A 23,777-nucleotide genomic window follows, 5' to 3' on the forward strand; every position below is an offset into this window, starting at 1 on the left:
TGCTTTCCGAAAAGGGTCAATACTGACCACAATGCTCAGCTTAAAAGCTTGCGTCGAACAGCATGCAGCTACAGTGGTTTGCAGTGGTGCTCGTCACTCATTTTTATTTTTGATAAGGTAGAAACTGGTGCAACATGATAGTGAGCCAGCTGGTATTAAAACTGCCCTGTGCTGACACTAACTTGTCTTTAGTGCAAATTGCATGTGAACGCACCCTGCATGTGTGCTACCATGTGCCGTTTATATAACCAATATTGCCGTCTGTTGCTAACAAAAGAGTTGACGAGACAGACCGCTAAATTTGGAAGTGGACCAAAGCTTGCAGAACTTTTGAAGTGATTCCCGCTCATGTGCTGCAAATGCCCTTATTAGGAGGAATGAAAAAAGCTTGGGGAAGACACTGTCGGCCCAAAAAATAAATAGGGATGAGTCTTGTACGCAGCTGCTACAAAGGCCTCCTGCAAAGACTACTAACACCCGCCGTGGTTGCTCAGTGGCTATGGTGTTGGGCTGCTGAGCACGAGGTCGCGGGATCGAATCCCGGCCACGGCGGCCGCATTTCGATGGGGGCGAAATGCGAAAACACCCGTGTGCTTAGATTTAGGTGCACGTTAAAGAACCCCAGGTGGTCAAAATTTCCGGAGTCCTCCACTACGGCGTGCCTCATAATCAGAAAGTGGTTTTGGCACGTAAAACCCCAAATATTATTAAAGACTACTAAGTGCGGATTTGGCGTGTGGTGGTTTCGTTAAATCCGAAATGCAATGCAAGATTTATTTTAGTCAAGAAATTGCTTAAATGAATGAAGGTAAAATGGGTTTTCGTTCTTCCCTAATGCCATTCGCAGTACCTAGTTTGAGAACCCCTGATTGAGAGGAAAAAGAGAACAAATTATGAACAAATGAAGCAAAAACTTGTGTACATGAGTTTTTGTACATGTGCATGTACAGGTGTCTTTGTGTGAGGGAAAATGGGTGGCATAGTTCTCAGAGCCAAATGCCAATGGAACTGCCACTCCCTGTACTATGTTCTACAGCTGAAATTCAAAGTGAAATTTGTCTCCTTTTCTGTTGAGGCCAAGGAAGTACATTTATTTTTGTGTATTTCATATCACATTTTGTTCCTAACTATGAATCAGTAGCACCCATAATTCAGTTTCTGAAAACTAAAGGTGAAGAATTAAGCAAACAAAAGAAAAGTGACATGTTACTCTAGCACTAATGAATGAGCTTTGTTACATTGAATGTGCATGCTTAATCATTGCAATATTCTATTACAGGATGAGCGGGCCACAGGGCCTGACCTTGGATGAACTTCTGCAGTTCTATCAGGAAGTGACAGGGGAAAGCATGAACCCTGCAGAGCATGGCTTCACACGCCAGGCATTTGTTCTCTTCCTCACAGCGCAGTTGAACTTGACATACGAGTCCCTGGGCAGAGGTGTGTACAAACTTTGTTTAACAGTTGAGCATGTTATTCTCATTTCAGGTAAAAATAATGCACAAAATTTAACCTGCATTGTGAGTGCCTCTCCCTATGCACACCATAGCTTGAATAGTGGCATCAGTGAGCATTACCTTTTCAAGTTAGTTTTCCACTTTCACATTTTTTGAGAACCCCTTTGTAATTGTTCTGCACTCTCTGTATGAAGACTGCCTGCTGTCTTGATTCTTATAAAGAAATAGGGGTAACTGCAAGCTGACAGTGCTAGCATTTGAGCTCTCGATGCATCTCCAAGCTCTGCATGACTTTCTCAAGTTGCTCTGGGAAGTATGATCAGGTATATACTCATGACAGTGCACCATGTACTACATGAATCGAGAAAAAGTTCGACACAAGTAAGAGGAACAGTGCCTTAGCTAAGTCTATTTGCTGCTGTGAATTCTCAAGTGCACCTTGAGGACGAGAGCAAGAATCAAGGGGGGTCTAAGCAATGCAGGAGTGGCAGTCATTAAGCTTCATCTGTGAGACCAGTTGCCGTCACTATCAGACCTAGGAGCATGTTCTGATGGGCTCATATATGTCGATCATACCAAATGGGCGAGTGTACATTCTTACTATGCCCTACCGTGTAAGTATAGCCCAGGGGAGACAAGAATAAACTAACGGCTTGAGTAGACATGGAACTACCACCCTCATAGACATTGACAATCATTGATCTGTAAGTACTGAGCAAGCTATACTGATGTACCAAGCGAGTTTTGGGGATGGTGGTCTGTTCATCCATGACTACATTTGTAGTCATCACCAATTTTGAATTGTAGCCGCATAATATAATACCTAAGCCTTGGACCACGTATCAACAGTGGCCATACGTTATGGAAATACTGTGTGTAGCTCTGTACCAACTATGGGTTTATTTGTTTCGTATACAGTACATATTTGAAGCTGAACATTACGGGACATCACTGTTCAATTTGTGCTCATATACTAAAAGGTTCATGCACTCCTAAAGCTAATGTAGTGTATATTTAAAATCTCTGCTTAACTGACAATTTTCTGCAGTCCTGATAGGCCAGTTACAACATTATTGCACCTTAGACAGGCAAATTAAAATAAGCAGGTGTCACATTTACACGACTATAATGTGCCCTTAATTGTAACATGTGCCCCGATTTTCATAGTTTAAGAAATGATAAATGCAATGCCCTTGATATTCCTATCACCAGTTTTTCATAGTACGAGAGAGAATAGTGGCAATCTATCCTTACTTGGAAAAATAATTTATTGCGTTCTAGCTACAGTAGACTGGGTGTCACTCTTCACTGTTGGATGTTGGATTTTTAACTTTTAACAGCCCCAGGGCATATTGCCTTCAATGCCTTGTATGGCATCTCAGATACAGTAGACTCCCGATAATTCGAAGCCGCTTAATTGGAATTTTCGGTTAATTAGAAGTGAAGTGCTGGTCCTGTCAGTTTTGCATGTAATCCTATAGAAGAAATCTCTCGATAATTCGAAGTCCTCATCCAGTAATATTGTTTAATTGGAAGTTAATTTTCAGCCGGGATCCTCGAGGTGACCGTCATTCTTTGGTAGAATGTGCAATTTTTCAAGTGTTGCAACAGTTCCGTGCTCCGCGTTGGTGTCATCGCCACGGCAGCCGCCCGCAATGCCATCCTTCTTGGAGCGGCGCGATTATTCATTGCTACGGCTGCCGTGGCCTCCGCGATCAACTCCGGCGGGAGGCGAAGCGGCTCCCGCCGGAGGCCACGCGCGGCTGCCGCGTGTGGCCGGAGCTGATCGCGGAGGCCACGCGGGTGCCATAGGTGCACGCAGCGCTGCATACTGGCAGTGGCGAGATTGTGCGAGATTAGTCTTGCAGCGTGCGCAGCGTATGTCGAGCGCCTTTGTGCGGGAAGCTCGTAGGCTAGGTTGTTCCAAGCGTGATTCGGAATTGACTGTACCTAGTCGCGCAGTTTATAGCCATGGCAAACCGTGGCTCTTATCGCACGCTCGACCTGGCAACGAAAGTCGAGGTTTTGAAGGAAGTTGAGAAGGGAGGTGCCGCCAAACAAGACATAGCGCGGAAGTACGTGATCAAGCCGAACACGCTCTCTAACTACATCAAGAACAAGCGCACAATAATGGATGCATTTGAGAACGACAAGTTCAAGACTTCTCGGAAGCGAATGCGCACCGGCGCTTACCCAGAGTTGGAGAAGGCTCTGCTGGTTTGGATTAGGGAGGCCAGGAGCAACAAACTTCCTCTCAGCGGAGACATCGTTGCGATCAAAGCTCGAACGCTTGCAGCAATGTTGGGGATCGATGACTTCGTTTCATCAGACGGATGGCTGACGCGCTTTAAAGATCGCCGTGACCTCGTTTTCAAGAGCGTGTGTGGTGAAAAGGCGTCCGTTAACCAGGAAACATGCGCCACGTGGAAGGACGGAAAGCTGCGTGAATATCTCGCCGAATACACACCGGAAGACATCTTCAATGCAGATGAGACTGCACTCTTCTATCGGCTTCTACCAGAGAAGACCCTGACATTCAAGGACGACGACTGTGCTGGGGGCAAACGCAGCAAGGAGAGAGTGTCGGTGCTGATCGCGGCAAACATGACTGGCACGGAATGATATCGGTTACTTGTGATCGGGAAAGCCGCGAAGCCGAGATGTTTTAAAGGCGTGAAGACGCTGCCTGGGGACTATAAGGCGAACAAAAAAGCGTGGATGACGGCCGAAATCTTCAACAGCTGGATAAGCAAATTGGACCGCAAGTTTGCTGCTTCGAACCACAAGGTGTTCCTTGTCGATCACTGCAGTGCTCACGTGAATGTGCCAGCCTTGAGTGCAATACGCCTCGCATTTTTGCCTGCAAACACAACGGCTGTTTTGCAGCCAATGGACCAAGGCATCATCAAGAATGTTAAAGTCCTGTACACGCAGCACCTCCTCGAACTCATGATTTTGTGTATGGATAGCTCCACAAAGTACGAGGTGAGCCTGCTTAGTGCCATCCACATGTTGGCGCGAGCATGGGATCGTGTGAAGCAAGAAACAATCGCAAACTGCTTCAGGGCTTGCGGTTTTGTGGCAGCTTCTTCGGAGGATGCCTCTGAAATTTCAGCGGAGGAAGCGTCAACAAGCGAGCTTGACGGCACTGATTTTGGTGATGCTCTCGGGGACGTCAATTTTGAATATTACGTCGCCGTAGACAAGGCGGTCAAAACGTGCGGTGCGCTGACGGATAGCGAAATTGTAGAGATTATTCGGCCCCAGGAAGCGACCCAGGAAAGCAACGATGACGTTGAAGGCGAGCCGCAACCTAAGGCTGCCGATGTAGCTGCGGGCCTTGCTCTCGCGGAGCGCTTCTTTGCCGCTGAAGGTAACGCGGAAGAAGCGTTCCGCCACATCTACAGCCTGCAGAACTTGCTTTCAGCAGCGCGATTCGGCAAGAAGAAGCAAAGCAAGATGACCGACTATTTTTCTTAGAGAAAATACTCGATTTCGCCACAAATAAAGTGCTGTTTTTTGTGTTTTGTGCTAATTGGAAGTTCGTTTAATTCAAAGTTTTTTGCGGTCCCCGTGAACTTCGTATTAACGGGAGTCGACTGTACCACATTTTTTAAATGGTTTGCAGTCTAATGAATTTCCAGAGCAGGCACTAAGCTACTGGAACTTCTACAGCTAAGGTGCCCTTCTAAGCACAGTCAATTTTCATCATGTTGACCTTCATAATGTTGGCATTTTGAGCTGATCATAGAAGCCGCAGTCACCCTTTTGAGTCAGTCAGAAATAGAAAAGATGGTGAATTCCACACTGTGGTAGTATTTTGCGGTCTCTAGAATATTTTCACCCCAATAGTGTGTTGATTGGATTGGATTACAGGGATTTTTAATGCCAATGATGAATTGCTTGTCACTATTGCAGTTTTGCTTGCATGCTCTAATCTAACATGCATGTCACTAAAAAAGAGAACAGAAAAAAAAAACCTGGTGGTATAAATTGGTAGATATGAGATATTGAGCAGTGAATCTTTGTACACACACACACCCATTTCTAGCCCTGTAATGCTCACTGCCATTAAATGTTCAATCCACCGTGTGCTTGATTAGGTGGGCAAACATAATCCTTTATGCAACCTTTGCGTGGTAATGGCTGCAATTGCAAAGACCACTTTCTGTACAAGATCTGCACCATGCACACAATGCACCAATTGCAGGCAACAGCATGAAGTGTATAATTGATGCTTGCCTAGCTTGTGGCAATCACATGGATATCATTGGTCACCACTCAACAAGATTGTACCTATGTATGCCACAGACCAAACAGATGACGAAGGAAAAAATTATGGCTCTCCCGTAATAGAGAGTAGATGTAAGCATGAAATGGCTACCTGTAAAGCAGATTGGTTGGAGATGATACTAGCCACAATCTTAAAATGGATGTAGTACATGTTCGTAATGGCACACTCCACCACACCACAGCACATGAACTTGTTTTGAACTGAACCCCATTGCAAGTGTCGTCTCAGTCAAACAGACATCCGCAGCCCATCAGATGCTGCCGGCTTGATCACCCAGCATGGTGCCGTCTCTTGAGCTAGCGCAAAACCCACACCGCTGAACTTACGAACCGCTGGCATTGAACAGGCAACCCTGTCTCAGCACCAAAAGATGACAATCAAGGGTATAGTGTCCTGTATCTGCTGTTCAAGTTTTGACTGGTTGCCCGGATGTTTTCGTTTGAGTGCTCGGATAACGGCTCTGGCTTTTGGCTAAAGGCTACTTTGAGGTCGCCGACAATGGGAGCTAATAGCATTTTATGCTTAAATAACACCACTATGATGAAACCGTGAAACCGAGAACAGGGAACAAAGGCAACATTCTTAAACTGCCCATACTCAAAAAGGTTGTTGTAGGTTAGGTAAAGTGTAGCAGGAAAGCAATCAGACAGTTCCCAGTGGTGGAACAGTTGTGCCAAACTGTGCCGAGAGCGAACCTTCGCACCATCCTGAGCCAAAACAGCATTTTAGTGGAAAATAGCGCCAAGCCTGTGGCAAAGCATGCATAAGAGCGAAGCCCTCCTTCCATTGATACTTCGCAGCCAGCAAAATTGAAATCAAAACCAACAGCACTCTATCATTATCAACATCATAAAAGAAAGCAGAGGCCCATCGGAGTCATTCGGTTTGTCATTTGCGCATTTTTTCTCTGATAAATGTACCATGTAGTGCCGCTGTACCATCTTGCTGGCGCTTTATTTCGGTGTTCATCGAACCCGCGTGGTACTGCGGAGTTTGCCAAAGGAGGATGTCACATTATAGGAATTAACGGAAGCTTTTTCTATGCTCGTGTGTGATAGCGGGGCTTTGGGAAAGAGCCGCTGCAATCACAATCGCACGTGGTGCATATCATATAGTTAAGAATGGTATTAGCAAATGAGGTCGAATGTGGTACATGGCGAGAGCCGCCACTTCGATGGGTGTGGCCATGTTCATTGACGCACGTTGACGCAAAAATTTTTCGTCGAGTTTTGGTCGCTGCATTGTTTCAGTGAAATAGCATCGCCGACGCAAACGCAAGACCCTGTTTGCATCTCACGCATGCACAGTGGTGCTGACGCTCTTTTTTTTTTTTTTCTGGCAGCAATATCTTTGCGGCCCCTATTTGAAAACTCCCTAATGTACATGGCATGACAAGAGTGTAATGCATGATGTCGTATTCAGTGCAGGCACATGTAACTCCATCGGCCTTGCCTTTGCCCACAGGCTATGACTGTCGCACTGCATTGCACCCTGACTTAATAAACCCGCGTTTGTTGACAATCTGTGTGGTGTCTTCTCTGCACCGTATCGACGAACATGGCCATAGTGCCCTTTGTGCGTCACGGGGTGGAGGAGCGTCACATCCTTTCTTGACCGTGCTTGCAGGGTAAACGTGGTGCAAACCCTACTCCGCAACATATTGACTATAGCAGAAGATTTACATGATATATGCTAAGCACATGTGCATTGGAGTCTGCACCAAATGTACTTGCTGCTACTCCAGATCAGTGTTTTGCCTGCACTAGGACCTGTGGCAAAAAGTGAAAGGGCTGTTCCACCACTAAGTTCCTCTCGCACAAATATTTGGTAGAGAGACAGCTGTGGCCTATGGCGCACAGGTGCTTCAGGGTTTGAATGTTCAAAATGTGTTTTTCTGTGTTTGAACAAAAATTTTTGATCAATTTCATCATTAGTATAATTTTAGGAAATGCTGCTCTTCTAACTTTCATAAGCAAATACAGTCGAACCTTGATATATCGAATAGCGTGGTGATCGCGAAATAGTTCGATATAGCCAGAATTAGATATTAAAATCATGTAAAAAACACATCAGAAACTTCTGCTGATCAATCAGCAGAATCAACCAAGGGTGCGACTGGGGATCGTCGTTCGGAGCGCGCAATTTGCACTGTGCGCAATTGGCCTAGGCCGCGCTGACTGCGTCTGCTGGGAACGCGTGGTTGATTGGAACGCGTGGTTGATTGCGCCGCATAAAATTAGCAATAGGCTGCGCTGACTTAGTCAGCCGCGCGAAGTTGGCGTGGTCTGGGCCAAATGCGTACCTCGAACAACGATCCCCGATTGTGCCCCAATCATTGCGCAGTAAATACTCGAAGCCTCACACAAAGTATTTAATTACCGTATTTAATCGCATAATAATCGACCTTTTGTCAAAAAAATTGATGCAAATTCAGGGGTGCGATCATTACGCGGGTGAAATTTCCCGCGAAACGAAAAAAATTTTTTTTTCATCCCGCGTTTGCTGCGGGATGACAACAGGTCAACAAATAGGCGGCTGCTGCTGTATTTAGTGTCGGACGCCAAAACAAAAATGGCAGCCGGTGGAGCAAGCCGAATGCGCCGAACACGATTTTTTTTGCTTCTTGTGAGTACATTACGTGCCTTGAAACAGTTTCTTCCGTATCAGTAATGAATAATATCGTTAATATTGGCAAGTTTGCAGCAATAATGTAGCCATGTCCACTTTGAGGTGACAGAAACAGATGGGTGCGCTTAGCTGCCAGTGACATAGAAACACATGGCGGGCATCCTGCGGAAACTGCGGCATTTGTCTTTACTACTATCCTAATACGGCACGTTTCCGCTAAGGGTGGGCGAATATTTTAGCTGTGTTACAAGTGTCGGCGTATGAATAGGGTACACTTCTAACGTATCAGGGTAAACGTGGCTACTGTCGATTTGTTGCGTGCCCACGAGTGCAGATGAGAAGTATCGGAAGGCACCTTTTTGGTCGTTGTTGACCACAACCATTATAAAGCCTACACATAATAAAGGCAAGTTTGGTTGTACCTCTTTTTGTCATGGAAGTGCGGAAAGTGATAAAAGGAATGAAATGGGGCATCTACTTAAGAATGTTTGGTGTGTCCAGACCGCTTAGTTTGTCTTGAAGAGTCGTTCTCATAGCATTCGACAGATGGTAAGCGCGATCATTATTAGCTAGACTTGGCACATGACATATCGCTGCGGCAAGTTCGGGGTATGATCATTACATGGGAAATAAAAAAAAATAGAATTTTGATGACAAAATTCAGGGGTGCGATCATTATGCGAGTAAATATGGTATTTATTTGGCTGAAAGTACTGCATCAGTGTAGCCTGCTTCTTATTGGCAGCTGCGTGCTTAAACACGCAGTCCTCAGAATATTCTAAACGATCCACATGCGATAGGCCGGTGCCCTTTATTGCGTCGCAGCAGCGGTGTAGAAGGGCCAAAGCAAGTACAGGACTACAGCCTCAGTTGAAGTCGGGAGTGGGGCAACATCAGCGCTTGTGGGATCAACCTCAGCAGCGTCTTCATTTGGCCGCTACTTCTGCTGTGATCTCTATGTCCATCAATCAAAGCATTTTGAAACACTGTCAATTACAAAGTATTAAGTGGCGTCTGCCAAGGCGTTTATGCGTTAGCCCAGTAAGCGCGCTGTTGTGTGTCTTTGCGGAGGCAAATCGCCAGTTCTCACGAGGCGTGGCAGGCCCAGAGCATGCAGGGTGTCTACCGACCGGGAAAACCGAGAATTCTCAGGGATTTTGAGTAGTCTGGAAAAAAGTGAGATAATACTCGGGGAATTTGGGCCTCTATCAGGTAAAATTAGCGGTAATTTTAGTGAAAGGGTCGAAAGTCGCGGTAATGCTGGCTTGAGTAAAGGCAGGAATCGTAATGAATCGTCTTTGACGCCCTGTCGTCGGCTGGAGGAGTTGCCAGTGTACAGTAAACGACCGACTTTCCGGATTCCCGATAATTTGGACGGCTTCGCGACACCGCCACGTATCCCATAGGGTCAACGTATCAGAACGTGTGACATTTCCGACGCAAGAACTCTTCGTCGTTCGATTTTCAGGACGTTTTGCCGTGACCGCAGGTCTGAAACGGCAATAATCAAAGGCACCACCGCTGCCATTTTGATTACTTCGCCACCTCGAACCGGCACTCTAGCACGCAGATCCGCTGGCAGCCGTTGCCGCCACTGCGGCAACGCTAGACCTAGCTGCTTCTACGTTCGCTATGAAGCTTCTTGTCGTTGGATTCCGAGTTTTTTATTGCAAGAATTAGCTGCTGTCAGCAATGGCACGGACTCCGCCTTTGTGGTCCTCGCGATTGGCTTAGAAACTTGGAAAACACGGTGTGTTGCATAATGCCGGTTCCTGAAAGTCAGCTTCGCCTCTGTACAGAAATGTTACTTGGTGAAGCATATGCAAAAGTATTGCAGTGAAGCATAACAAGCGTGGGAAGGGGCTATTGCCACGGAACACAGTATGTATTCCTTAATTATACACGCGTGCACCCGGTATTTCCTGTCACAGTACGAGCACCGATATGCCTAATATGTGTGCCGACAGGCCTTCAGAGCGTTTTCGAACGTGCTTTATGGCAGTTTGAGCCCCCTAAAGGCACTAAATGACACGCATTTATTTTTTTTCCAACTGGCCGATTTTTCGGACGTTTTCGCGGCCCCTAGGGAGTTCGATAAATCGACCGTAGACTGTGCAACTGACCAAGATGCTTCAAATGGCCTTTGGGACGAACGAGTGGCGGAAGGAAAACAAGAACAGAAATGACCTACGCATTGAGGAATAAACGGGAAAGGAAGCTTGCTGCCGCCGTTTTGAAGGAGCTTGAGCTCAAAAAATAAAGTTTTGGCTAATGCCGAGGTGCAAGTGTCCCTCATCCAAACCAAAATAAACTCTTTAAAGCAGTCAGTCAGTCAGTCAGTCAGTCAGTCAACAAACTTTATTAAGGTCCTAAGGAACTACTAAGTCGTAGTTGCGGGCCGCTCCTTTGTTGGGGCCGGAAGACCATGGTCCTCCGCCCGTTCGCGGGCCCTTTGGACAGCCCTTAGTTGGTCCTGGGGATCGCCGCTTTTAAGGGCCTCTTCCCAGTCCTCTTGTTTATTAAAAGATGCGTTTTGTAACGCAGAGCATTGCCAGAGCATGTGTGCTAACGAGCAATACCCTTCATTGCACTCGGGGCAGTGTGGGTCGATGTCCAGAGCAAAGCGGCTATACTTTCCTCTCGAAGGGAAAGATCCCGTTTGTAACATTCTCGATGTGGAAGATTGAGGTCTAGTTAGCTGTGGGTGTGGCAGCGGGAATTGCCTGCGCCCAAGCTGATAGTGTTTAACTATTTCATTAAAAGAGAGTAGAGGATCAGAGTTACGCTCACAATCCCCTCTGTTTAGCGTATCAGGATCATTGCGGAATGTTAGACCTCGCGCCTGGTCATGAACCAGCTCATTCGGGTTGGGTTTGCTGGAATGTACATTGGATCTCATGTGCGCCGGGAACCATGCGATAGTGTGAACAGCATCAGGCGGTCTTTGCTTGATTATAGCCGCCGCCTCTTTCGAGATTAGGCCAGATAGAAAGGCTTGTATGGCTGATCTCGAGTCAGTGTAGGTGTAAGGCCGCGAGGGGTCATTCATAGCTAGCGCGATGGCAGCCTGTTCAGCCGCCGCTACTGTGGTGTGTCTTACCGAAGCTGCATTAAGAATTTTCCCATGAGGATCAGCTACAACAGCTACAAATGAATCTGTGCGCCCATACTGGGCAGCATCTACATAGGTGGTTAATTGCAGGTTTTTGTGCGTAAAGTCAATGAGAGAGCGGGCTCGTGCCTTGCATCTAGCTGCATTATATTGGGGTATACATTCCGAGGGAAAGGGCTAACTTGAAAGGTTGCTCTAACTGTGTGAGAGAGCATGATGGCATTCTCGTCGACTGCCAAGGGGGCTAGACCTGTGGACATTAATATGCTTCTACCTGCCTTCGAAGATGAGAGGCGGACGGTTTGTGCCATTCTTTGTGCTTCGACTACCTCCGTCAGGGTATTGTGAATCCCTAATTGTAGGAGCCTCTCCGTGCTGGTGCTAGTGGGAATTCCCAGTATGTGTTTAATGCTTTTTCTCATCAGCGCATCAATTTTGACCTCTTCCGAGCAGGACCAATTGGGCGTCGATGCTACGTAGCTTATGTGACTCATCTGGAGCGCATGATACAGCCTAAGAAGATTGCTCTCACTGAGGCCGCCTCTGTGGTTCGAGACTCTTGCGATTAATCGGAGCATGTTTTCCATTTTTGCCTTGACGCGGACAAAAGTTTGATTGTTGCTTCCCTTTGCATTTAGGATCAGACCTAGAATCCTGACCGATTCGACTCTAGGGATCATCTGACCAGATTCTGCGTATAGGTTAATAGGAATCTGTTCGAGAGGGGTAGAGTGCCTCTTGCCCCTGCGATCCAGTCTATAGAGCAGTAGTTCTGACTTTGAGGGTGATAGAGTCCCGTCCCTTTTAAGTACTCTTCCGTAATATCCAAGGCCTCCCGAAGGGCACACTCCACGGCCCCCTCGGACCCTCCACCGGTCCAAACGGTGATGTCGTCCGCATAGAGCGCATGATTCGCGCCCTCGACCCTAGCCAGTCTTTCCGAGAGGCCTTTCATCGCTATATTGAAAAGGAGGGGTGATATTACTGCATCCTGCGGAGTGCCCTTAGCCCCTAACTTGAACTCGTCGGATCTTAGTTGACCGATTTTAATAGTGGCTTTACGGTCCCTTAAGAAAGAGATGACGTAAGCGTGAAAGCGTTTCCCTAAGTTTAGGTGCGAGATGGATTCCAGAATGAATCTGTGTGTGATGGTGTCAAAGGCTTTGGCGAGATCTAACGCTAAAATGCCTCTAACGTCCCTGGTGTTCCCGTCGATTATCTGTCTTTTGATGAAAAGCATGATGTCTTGCGCGGATAGAGAGGGCCTGAAGCCTACCATGTTATACGGGAGCAGTTCCCGTTCCTCGATGTATCTCGTTACTCTCTCATGGAAGACGTGCTCAGCCACCTTTCCCACGCAGGACGTGAGCGAGATTGGTCTAAGGTTCTCGGGTGTCAGTGTTTTACCTACTTTCGGGATAAGGACAACAGAGGCCGTTTTCCAGTCCTGTGGCACCCAGCCAGTTTCCTACGTGTGGTTGATCTGTTCCGTAAGCTTCTCAATTGATTTCTCATTGAGGTTACGCAGGAGTCTGTTGGAGATGCCATCCGGCCCGGGCGCCGAGCGGCCGTTTAGCTCGTGTAGCACCTTTCTGACTTCCGCTTTAGTGACCGGGGCACCAAGCTCCTCCATGGGTTCGCCTGTATACTCTGGGTAGTCCTCGTTCCCCGTGGGGCCTACGGGGAGAGGGGAGATACCTGTCCTTTAGGCTCTGAAGTGTGTCTACATCTGTTAGCCCCTTTCCTTTAAGATCATGAATTATTCTATCAACAGCTAGGGCCTGATTGCTTTTGGATTGGGAGTCGTCTAACAGTTGCTTCAGGAGGTTCCATTTGCCTCTCGTACGTATCTGTCCGTCAAATGCCGAGCAAACCTCGTTCCATTGCTGCTTGCTCAACTCTTGGCAATACGCTTCGATTTCACGATTTATCATCGCTACTTTCTTACACAGCCTCCGATTGAGCCTCTGCGTTTGCCATCTGGCGAGTAATGAGTTTTTGGCCTCTACCAGGTACGCCAAGTGCGCATCCATCCTGTTTACTTTTAAATCAGTTTCGACTGTTTTAGTAACAGCCTTGACGTCCTCTTTGATTCTCCTTAAGAGGTCTTCGAAGGACTCGTACTCCAAGTCCTCTCCCCGGCGTTTACGGAAGGCGTCCCAGTCTACTACGGTGAACGCCCTAAGGGGGGCTGCGGCAACTTCCAGAGAAATCTCCACAATAAAATGGTCACTTCCCAGGTTTTCTTGCTTATTGTGCCAACTAACGGAGGTGGCATTCTTAACAAAGGCCAGATCCGGCGTGGTGTCCCGCGAGACTGAATTACTGATGCGTGTGGGAAACTGTGGGTCCGTAACTAGCTCTAATGAGCAGTTTGTAATCGCTTGAAGTAGATTCCTTTAGGGGAGTGTCTCACATAACCCCATGCCTGATGCGCCGCGTTAAAGTCTCCAGCTACCACAAGTGGAGCATCCCTTGCTTTCGCCGCCGTCTTGGCTATAATCGACAAGAATACCTGGTGACGGTCTCTCGGGGAACTGTAAATGTTTAAAATGAAAACGCTGTTTTTGAGCCAGCTGCTGGGAATGATTTTAATAAGCATTACCTCCGCCCTCGTGTTGCCCAACTGCAATTTGTGCTCTTGAAAGGAACACTTCTTTGCAACTAGGACCGCCAGGCCGAGTTTGCCCTCTCCGTATTTGAGAATGTCTGACTCCATTTGCAATTTTTTTCTAAGACACTTTATTTGCTGTGCATTTTACTAACCCCTGCCTTCTATTCTCTTTTTGAATAACACAAACATTACTCCTTAGTATTCAAATTGGATTAAGGCGCTTCTTTATTTTTTTCATGTGCTTGCTAGAGAGTGACAGCATCAGGCGATATGGTTTCAGCCCGTCTTGACATAAAACATAGTTCTGCATCACTCAGGGAAATTTGCAATGGCACTCAGGGAAAACCTGGAAAACTCAGGGAATTTGGAAATGTCAACTTGGTAGACACCCTGGCGTGGCACCGAGGAGGAGTCAGTACGGCAAATGCAATGCGCCGTTGATGTTGTCGACCTAGCCAAGCCGCCGCGTGTGTATGCCACTACGTTCAAATAGCGCCCTTGGCACGATCGATGTGTGCAGCTATAGTGCACAGCAGTCTGGAATGCCAATCGCACCACTGCTAATTTGGAGGGTCTTGCGGAAAAGCTCACCGCCTGTCCACAGAGCGCGCGTGGTCTGGGATGGCGAAGTTCGATATATTCATTTTTCGTCCGACCCCATTCGAAGTAAAAAATTTAAATGTGTGCGATTTTCCAGGTGATATAGAAAGTGTTCGATATACACAATAATTTGATATATCCGTGTTTGATATATCAAGGTTTGACTGTACAAAACATCAGCCTTGGACTATACATTTACCTTTAACTGACAGATTAACAAAATTGTTGACAGAGGTTTTTTAAGAAACATTTTTATGTTGCATTTAATATGTATTTATGCATCACATCATAAAAGAAGTTATAAAGCAATAGAAAAATCCTAGGCTATTATAGGCCTAGGATTTTGCCTATTAAACAGTTAATCTCAAAGGAAGGAAGGAGAGGTCAGTGCAGTTCATGTTAACCTCTTCCCACATCGTGTATCATATGTTATAGAACAATTTTAAGCATAATAGAACTGAAAGCAAGTAAGAAAATCGGAACCAGAAAGTCTCGGATGGCACAAATTTTGTCTGGGTCAGGTTGTACTCCGGAAGCGTCTACAAGATGGCCCGAAACCGTAATTTGGCAGCGGCCAAAACGGCGTTTCGATGAGTTGAGTTGAGCCTGGCCTCACAAAAAACATCAAGTATGGTAGAGAAACTTTCAGTGTGAATGTCAAATGTTGGTGAAAAGACAGTAACGTCAGAGTATTACAGGCATGTGGACCATTTGAAATCCTGAAGTGAGGAGTCTATCATAGGCTTAAACGTGGCCGGCACATTACATAATCCAAAGGGCGTAACTTTGAACTATAAAAGACCATTGGCTGTTATAAATGCAGTCTTTTCTTTGTCTATGCCATCGACAGCAATTTGCCAGTATCCAGATCGAAGGCCAATAAAGGAGTAGTAGCTAGCACCGTAGAGGCAGTGAAGGGCGTCTTTGATTTGGCAGTCTTTCTTAGTCAAATTGTTCAGGTGGCGGTAATCCACTCAGAAGCGTCATGCCCTGTCCTTGTTCATAGCCAACACTACCGGTGACACCCATGGACTCCAAAAGATGGCTGAATGATATTTTTATCAAGCGTCTCGTTAACATGAGTTTGAATTACCTGGCATTCGGATGGAGGTACTCGATATGGTCTACAGTGAATAGAAGCAGCATCACCACTATTAATACAATGCTTGGCAGCAAGTGTTTGGCCTAAGGGGCTATTGTGAAAGTCGAAAACATCCCTGTAGGAAGACAAAGCACAGTAGAGGTCTTTGGCTTGTGTAGGTAAAAGATCCGTCATGGTAATTTTCTTAATCTTGGGATCAGCACAAGAAGCAGATTTTGGAAACCTGGTAGGCTCAGACAAAGCATCGGGTGAGAAAGCCACCACGTGATGGTCATACAAAGGCTGAAGTTAGGCTAGGTAAATTCCTTGAGGCACAGTTAGCTTGATTCGACGGAAGTTGACGACAGGAATGCAAGTCTGGTTGGCCATGATAGTCAGAAATGTGTGAAGTACAGTGAGATTATACTGCAGTGGAATGTCGGGCAGCTGAGTGATGAAATACTCTCCATCAGGAACGGGCAGGGAAGAATATATGATAATTATTTGGCCGGCAATCGAACGAAGCTGGTGGGACTTAAGCAGCTGGGGTTTCTATCGCAAGTATCGAGGCCTAGAATGAGGTCGCGCAGGCAATGGACAATTGTGGTAAAAAGGACAGCGGTATGGCAGTCGATGCTTACATGTGCTGTAGTACATATATCGATGACGGTAACAATATAGAGGTTTAGCTTGTCCGGCATTTGGGTAAATGCAGGCGGACAGGGGAAAAGGGGCAGAGGGGGCGGGGCGGTGGCGCTAACGTGAGCAGCCTGCATGGTGCAGCCACCTGGTGGCGCAGAGCTCAAAGAGGCAAAGACAGCTAACATTGTGTAACCAAGTGTATTCTACTTAGCTGCTGGTGTAAATTTTCGGCAGTGGCGTAATTGTGTTGCTTCTGAAAATTTACACCCTCAGCAAAGTAAAATAAACTTGGTTACTGCGATTTAGCTAGTTTTTTTTTCTGTTTTGAGCTCAGTGTCACCAGGCGGCTGCACCATGCAGGCTGCTCATGTTAACGCCGCCTCCACCCTAATGCCCCTTCCACCTGCGTTTACCCGACCGTTTCACAAGCTAAACCTCTCTAATACTGCCATCCGTACCGTGGACGGTGCATGTAGTTGCAGGAGTAAGGAGCTTTTTCATTGGTTGTCTGAAGGCAGCGCTCATAATGGAGAGGTGTGCACCTGTGTCGATCAGTGCAGTGACAGCAGTGCCTTTGTCAACTTCAAAAAAGCAAGCAGAGGATTTGAGGGCAAGGTCGACATTGCAGCTTCACTTCCAGAAGCTGCAGTTACTAATTTTTCGGCCATGTGTAGAGGGGCATGGACGGCAGCGAGAAGCGATGGGCTGGGGCGAAGGAGACTGATGACGTCGAGATGACAGCGATTGGCCGTAGCGAAGATTCGCTGGCGCCCCGTCAGAGGCAGTACGATCATGGCGAGAAGCATAAGCAGTACTAGTCGGTGCAGAGGTGTGGAAATGGACACTGTTGTATGTTGGAGGCGGTGTTCGCCATCGGTTGCGGAAATGACAAGCAATGTGGCTAATGGGGCACCAATGGAAATAGATGGGCTTGTCGTCGGAGGTGCCCCATTCAGACAGGTTGCAGGATGTGGTAGGAAAAGATTGTCAGGGATGAGGAGGTCTGTGAGAAAAGCGCTGCATGCTGGGTTCGTGGGTCGATGAGCACACGGAGTTGTGACCTGTGTTTTCAAGTTCTTGTTGGATTGTAGCAATCGTGATTGGTGATAGATCGGTGGGTGTCGCTGATTAGGATGGTGAATAAGCGGCCTCGAGCTTGCAGCAAACAAAGCAAGTTACATTGTCACATGGCATTGGCTGGCGGGGACGGTTCTCACATGTCAACGTAGCACCGGTGTTGGGCAGCCACACAATGTGGGGCGTGATAGGATGGTTCTTAGCTTGTTTGAAGTAGTGACATTCTTTGATAGCGGTGTCAATAGTTGAAACGTTGCTGAAAACCAGCAAGTTAAAGGCATCATCTAGGATACCCTTTAATATATGGGCCACTTTGTCTGTTTCAAACATCTTGTCAGCTTTATGGCAAAGAGCGAAAATGTCTTGTATGTATGAGACGTAGGGCTGTGTGGGATTCTGAGCACGCATTGCAAGTGCATTTTTTTGCTGCGACTGTGCGCCCAAAGGGGTCATCGAACAGTTCACTTAGTTTTTCTTTGGAAATGTCCCAGCTTTTTAATTCATCTTCGTGGGTTCAGTACCACAGGTCAGGGGTGCCAGCCAGGTAAAAAACGACATTAGCGAGCATGATGTTGGATCCTACCTGTTCTTAATGCTGACAAGTTCATAGAGGTTGACCCATTCGACGTTAGTGCTGTCCAAGCCAGAGAACAGACCAGGGTCACAAGCGTGGGTAAACATTATGACTGGAGCAGTCCGATGAGTCACAGCTGATGATGGTAGGGTCTCATCTCTGGGTGACGTTGTAGCGAGATCGATGTAGCGACTGCTGTGGAGTTCTGTGGCGAGAACAGGGATTGCAAACCTCCACTAAAATGTTACGTGCAGAAAGGCACACACAAGAGAGACTATTTACACTGTATTTACAAGAGCAGCGCACCCAGAGACCAAGATGGTAACCAGCTCATGCAAAGCCCAGATGCTCGTCTCCGTCTTCCTTCACGACATGTCTCATAACCGCTTGTAGCGCAACAATATTCATTCGGAATCTGCCTTCTGTAGCAATGAATTGCAGTCAAATGCCTCTACAGAGAATTGACCTGTATAACAAATGATTCATTAGGTCCCAGCCGAATTCCTACCTTTCGTACATATTGTGAACACCTCTAGAAGGAAGACCAGTACAACAAATTTGCCTTTGCAGCGAAGAAATATGGTGTCCCTGGCGGCTTTTTCGTTGCTTTACAATAGATGATGCATAGCGAAGCTGCCACTAATCGGCGCTAGTGCTAATGGCAGTGCTTGACAAATGTGCCAAAGTCAGAAATATCTGCTGCAGAAGTATAGAATGTCAGAATTATTTGCTGCAGTGCCAAAGGAATCGCTCGACTTGTACGCTGCTTGCTGTAGTGCATCAGTGGGAGCAACGGCTGATGAATACATTGCAGTTGATGACAACATGATGTTGTAATCATAATAGCCGCCTTCAAAGCCATCTCTAGGGCGACAAGGATGCAAACGTCAAAAGAATGCAGCAGTGATCAGTATCTCGTAAATGAACGAAGAGTTTTGATGGCAAGGGAGGAGATGGGTGCCTTTGACAGAAATTGGTGACTTTCTTCACTAATTCTGTTTTGAATTCATGTTAAATAAAAGTTTTCTTTTATTGAACGGGCTTAGTATGCTCTATTGTGAGTTTACGGCGTACATCCCTTACAGCAAAGGGATTTGTGTCATGAAAAATTTGGAGCTCCTGAGAGCTTTGTTATACAGGCATATGAATGTACAGTTCTTATTTTTATTTTTAACAGAATTTTAGGAAACACCTGTGGCATCTACGAGAAGAATGGGGTTAACCGAGAGGCCCTTTTCTTCTTGTTTATTACATAGCGAGAGTCTCGAATCCAGCAACATTGATGCCTTCAGGTAGCATGTGTGGGTTTATTGATCGGTTGCCTTCACCTAAAAAGATTGCGTTCTCGTGACGCCTGCGACAGAAAGGATGTCCCACATCCGCCGCCAAGGTCTGTGAGTGGTGGCGCTGGCTAACACTCCCAGGTTTCTACTAGGAAATATAAATACCCCAGAAAGTGGATGGGGAAATGGCGCCACGGTAGCTCAATTGGTAGAGCATCGCACGTGAAATGTGAAGGTTGTGGGATGGTTCCTCACCTGCGGCAAGTTTTTTCATCCACTTTCATCTCCATTAATTTATCGTTTCTTTATTCCATTTATTAAGCACAAGTAATTTCCCCTATGTCGTCCTTGGTGTCAGTGTTTGTTGGCTTCTTATGCTGTGGCACCTATCAATTGTACTTCTAGGGCTGCATTACTCACAGAGGCGGACTTTATTTACCTGAGAAATTGAAATGATTTGGCTAAGTAAAAAAGTTTTGCTAATTAACTTTTAGACTAATAACATTATGGCACATGTAGCAATTATTGTCGCTGCTCACTTCGAAAGTTGTACCCACTTGGAGCAAATTCTGAGGATGGCACCAGTTTCAAGACATATTCCAAAAGTTAGCGACCAAACGTCTTGGTAATTTTTGAGGCTCAGTGCATAAAAGCATTTTGCTAAGAAGAGGAAAGTGGAAGAGCAGTGCATTTTCACCTCTAGTTTGGCAACGCACTGGTGCTAGTTTCGAAAGATTCGTTCTAAGTAGATGTGCATTGTGAAATCATTGGCTTCCATACGTATGCAGTAGGTAATTAACCATTAATGCAATTTTTCAGTCTATTCGATCTGCAACAAAGGTTCTGCCTTGCGCCCATGTATTTTATGGGTCCCAACTTCCATCATTTCCATCTCAAAATTGGCCTTTGCCGGGTGATTCGAACTTGATTGGTCAGCTTCGCCGCAATACAGTGGTGTTATGTGGTGAAGCATATCATGAATGGAAAGAGGCTGCTGTCACGGAACATAGTACGCGTTTCTTAATTATACAGGCGTGCATGTGCCATCTCTATCACCAGTAAGAGCATCTAGATGCCTAATATGCATACTGGCAGACATTCAAAGCTGTTTCTGATGTTGCTGTGGCGATATGAGCCTTTGTTACGCCCGCCATGCGTGTCTCGTATATGAGACCGTTAACGGGGCCTAGTACGCGTTTCCTAATTTTACGTGTGTGCATGCGCCACGCACTGAAAAACAGGGAAAAACTGTCTGTGTTTTGGGAAAGTCAGTGAAAAGGAAGGCGGTATGATCAAAAAGCTTGGAAAGTCTACAGGACAATTAAAGCCAACGATAGAGTGGGCGTCTAAAAATTTGGAAGCTTGCCAGCAAACTTATTAGGCGTCTCTGGGCTCATACCGTGACTGGAGACTGTGCATGTACGTGTGTAAATTAAGGAACATGTGCTATGTCCCGTAACAGTAACAGCTTTCCCCATTTAGTATGCTTCGACGCATATCTGTATTGTGGCAAAGCTACTTTTAAAGCAAGTACTCCCAAGTGAATCAACGTGTTTTGGTGTTTTTTCTGCCTGTTGTTTGATTTGACTGATGGATAATTTGACCAGTTTCACCTGTCCAGTCAGGATAGAATTAACAGAAGCTAACTGTATTGCGATATTTGCACTAAAGTAATTACTTAAAATGTTGGTCAGTAAAATTTTGTCATTTGTCAATTACGCACTTTGTTTTCTAGTGTAAGTAATGTCCGCCTCTTGGAATAACGCAATACAATGAAATGCAATCTTGTGCAGAACACAGGACAGCACTCATCCAGTGTTCTTTCACCCCATCTGTCGTTTTGGTTGCGCTGTTACCATTATGAATGCAGTGGGTAGATTTGTGCTATATGCCACAAGTGATTTTTAAAAATTGTATTCACATGAAAGAAAACCTGGTATATAGTGACTTTAGCACTGGAAATAAATTTTTTTTCTTTAGCTTTTTCATGCGCAGAAGCTTAGTTTGTAATTGTAAACATTTGGTAAGAAAATGCTGTTCTCACAACGAAAAGTTCATTTTCACTTTACGTTCAGACAAAGTGACGTGGTCACATGCACTAAGGGTCAGCAGTCACTTTTGGTGGAGGCTAGCAAAACAGGACCTGTTTCCTAGCAGGCACAAGAGGACATTGGATGTCTTGCACATCCACGTTGTCCTGGAAGGTTGGGGTTTTGTACTGCAGACAATACAACTCCTTAACCCTTTCAGACTCTATGTACACAATCGTGTACACCAAGATAGTGCAACAGCAAAAGCACTGATAAAAACAATCATGTTTAAAATGTGTCGCATATATCTTGAAACTCTTTAGGATTGCAATTGTGCTTCAATTTTGAATGTGTGCAAAATGTTTTAGCAAGATGAGTGAGAAGGTAGCCTGTTTGGTGTTTTTTTACTCGGTGTCAGTATGCTTTAGGTAGCGGGTTCTCTTTTCATTGCTTTTCACAATGTCATGCACCAGGTATAATTTTCGAGTGGCTGCATAAGAACTTTTCAAGCTTTTTAAAACACGACTAGTTGATGTTCTTATATTTAATGTTGTTATAGTGAGGTTTTGTGCGGAGTCCACAATCTGTAAACTTGACCAAACTCGCTAAAGAATTAAAAATTTTAAATTTTTTCTGCAGCTTTACGCTTTCTATGATTCTGAAGCCAAAAAAAAAAAAATGTGGTGAAAGTAAGTTTTCGAACAACAGGATAAAGTGGCATTTGAAAGGGTTAAAAAGGAGCTTTTCAGCTGATGCTGTTGTGAGGTTGAGGTATACATATTGTACTGTTTACATGAGGCTTTGATTTTATTAACTTGGCCACCACGCAGAGGGAGCTCCTGGAAAGAGCACATCTCAGTGATGTGATGTAGTCGGTGCATACAATTTGCACCACTGCGGAGTGTAGGCATTTTTCTCAGACCATCTGTCACAAGGACAGCTTCAAGAAAAGGCCACCACCCTTATTAACATGACAAACTGTAATAATGAAGTCTTGCGCTTCATTGCATGCTCAATATGAACTTCCCATATAGAATATATGTTATCCCATGCTCTCAACCTAGTAAGGACAAAACTTAATTTTATTTCCATGGAAGAGTTTTGGTTCAGTGTCTATTACATCATGGAGGTCATGGAGGTCGGGAACAAATATTGCCACACGTGACATTGACCCCTCTTGAAGTAGTGCAAGCTTGAAAGAGCATGCCGTTTCAATGTCAACAGGCTATGCTGTTTTTATTTAGAAAGACCTTCGGGTAGTTCTGTGAGGCAAGCATTAATTGCTGTACGTGTGGTACAGCATGTAGTTTATGGTTGTTTTGTGAAGGAGAGCCAAGGTTTGTGTTCTCACACAAGAACAAATTTGTTGACGAAATATATGACGTTTTTCTGATCTTTACTCTTTCTTAGCACTATGTGTAGTGATAAATAGGTCAGAAAATAAAAATGCCAGCAATGTTTGGGATGAAGATAGCATGGCCTGGGTCATGTTCCAAGAGCTAATAACAACAACAAATAACTTTTGGAGGAAGAGGAACAAGATTTTCTTTCAGCTTGCGTGATGCTCCTAAGCAAGATGCAAAGCAAAAATTTGTTAAGCGCGAGGTTCCAGGATCAAATACCAGCCACGGTGGCCACATTTCAATGGGGATGAAATGCCAACCCGCCCCTGGCCCATAAATTGGGGACATATTAAAGGTACCCTGTTGGTCAAAATTAATATGAAGTCCCCCACTAGGGCGTGTTTCATAATCGAATCGTGGTTTCGGCACGTAAAACCCCAGAAATTTAATTGATTTCAAGGCAGAAATTTACATAAAAACTAAGTGATGCGGTTTAAATTTTGAGTCTGTCGGTTGGTCAGTCAATGATGACCTCATCAGGTTTTAGATATACTTGTAGCACCAGCTGGAGCTGTAAAGAATATACTCCATTAAAAGCAACGTTTCAAGTGTTGTGAATGGTGCTGATATTTTTTGGTAATTTTCTGCAATGGAAATGTTATTGTTCATGGTCATAAAATGTACCTGTAACTGCATGGTGCATACATGGTACGTGACCAATTTGGCTCATAAAATCGCAACCAAGTGTTTCTTTCAAAAAGTCAGGTTTGTTTTGACATATCTGACCTAAACAAAGGCCTGTGTAAATTTTTCACAACCAAATAGACATTCGTGCAGTTAAGGGTTAACATCATCTTTGAACAACTTCTGAGATCCATTGTGGACCTCAAAAGGCCATAATGCCAGGCTTAGCTACTTGCAGTAAAACACGTTGTGGGGCTAGTTGGTGCATAGCTTTCGATAGAATAAGCGCCAAAATTGACGGCACACAAGAAGAAATACAGACAGGACAAGGCGCTACTTGCAACTGTTTATTGAAATG

General features: G+C 45.5%; 1 protein-coding gene across 4 annotated transcripts in view; it reads left to right on the top strand.

Annotated features, from left to right (window-relative positions):
- The window catches only part of LOC142583459 (uncharacterized), a 197,806-nt gene that overhangs the window by 49,721 nt on the left and 124,308 nt on the right, over nucleotides 1–23,777 (top strand). For all 4 annotated transcript variants that reach the window (XM_075693941.1, XM_075693949.1, XM_075693955.1 and 1 more), the window contains one exon: nucleotides 1,280–1,440. In XM_075693941.1, coding sequence (XP_075550056.1) covers nucleotides 1,280–1,440 — 161 coding nt within the window. The remainder of the gene's footprint in view (nucleotides 1–1,279; nucleotides 1,441–23,777) is intronic.

The sequence above is a fragment of the Dermacentor variabilis genome, chromosome 1 (genome assembly GCF_050947875.1).
Source record: "Dermacentor variabilis isolate Ectoservices chromosome 1, ASM5094787v1, whole genome shotgun sequence".
Taxonomy (NCBI): Eukaryota; Metazoa; Arthropoda; class Arachnida; order Ixodida; family Ixodidae; genus Dermacentor; species Dermacentor variabilis.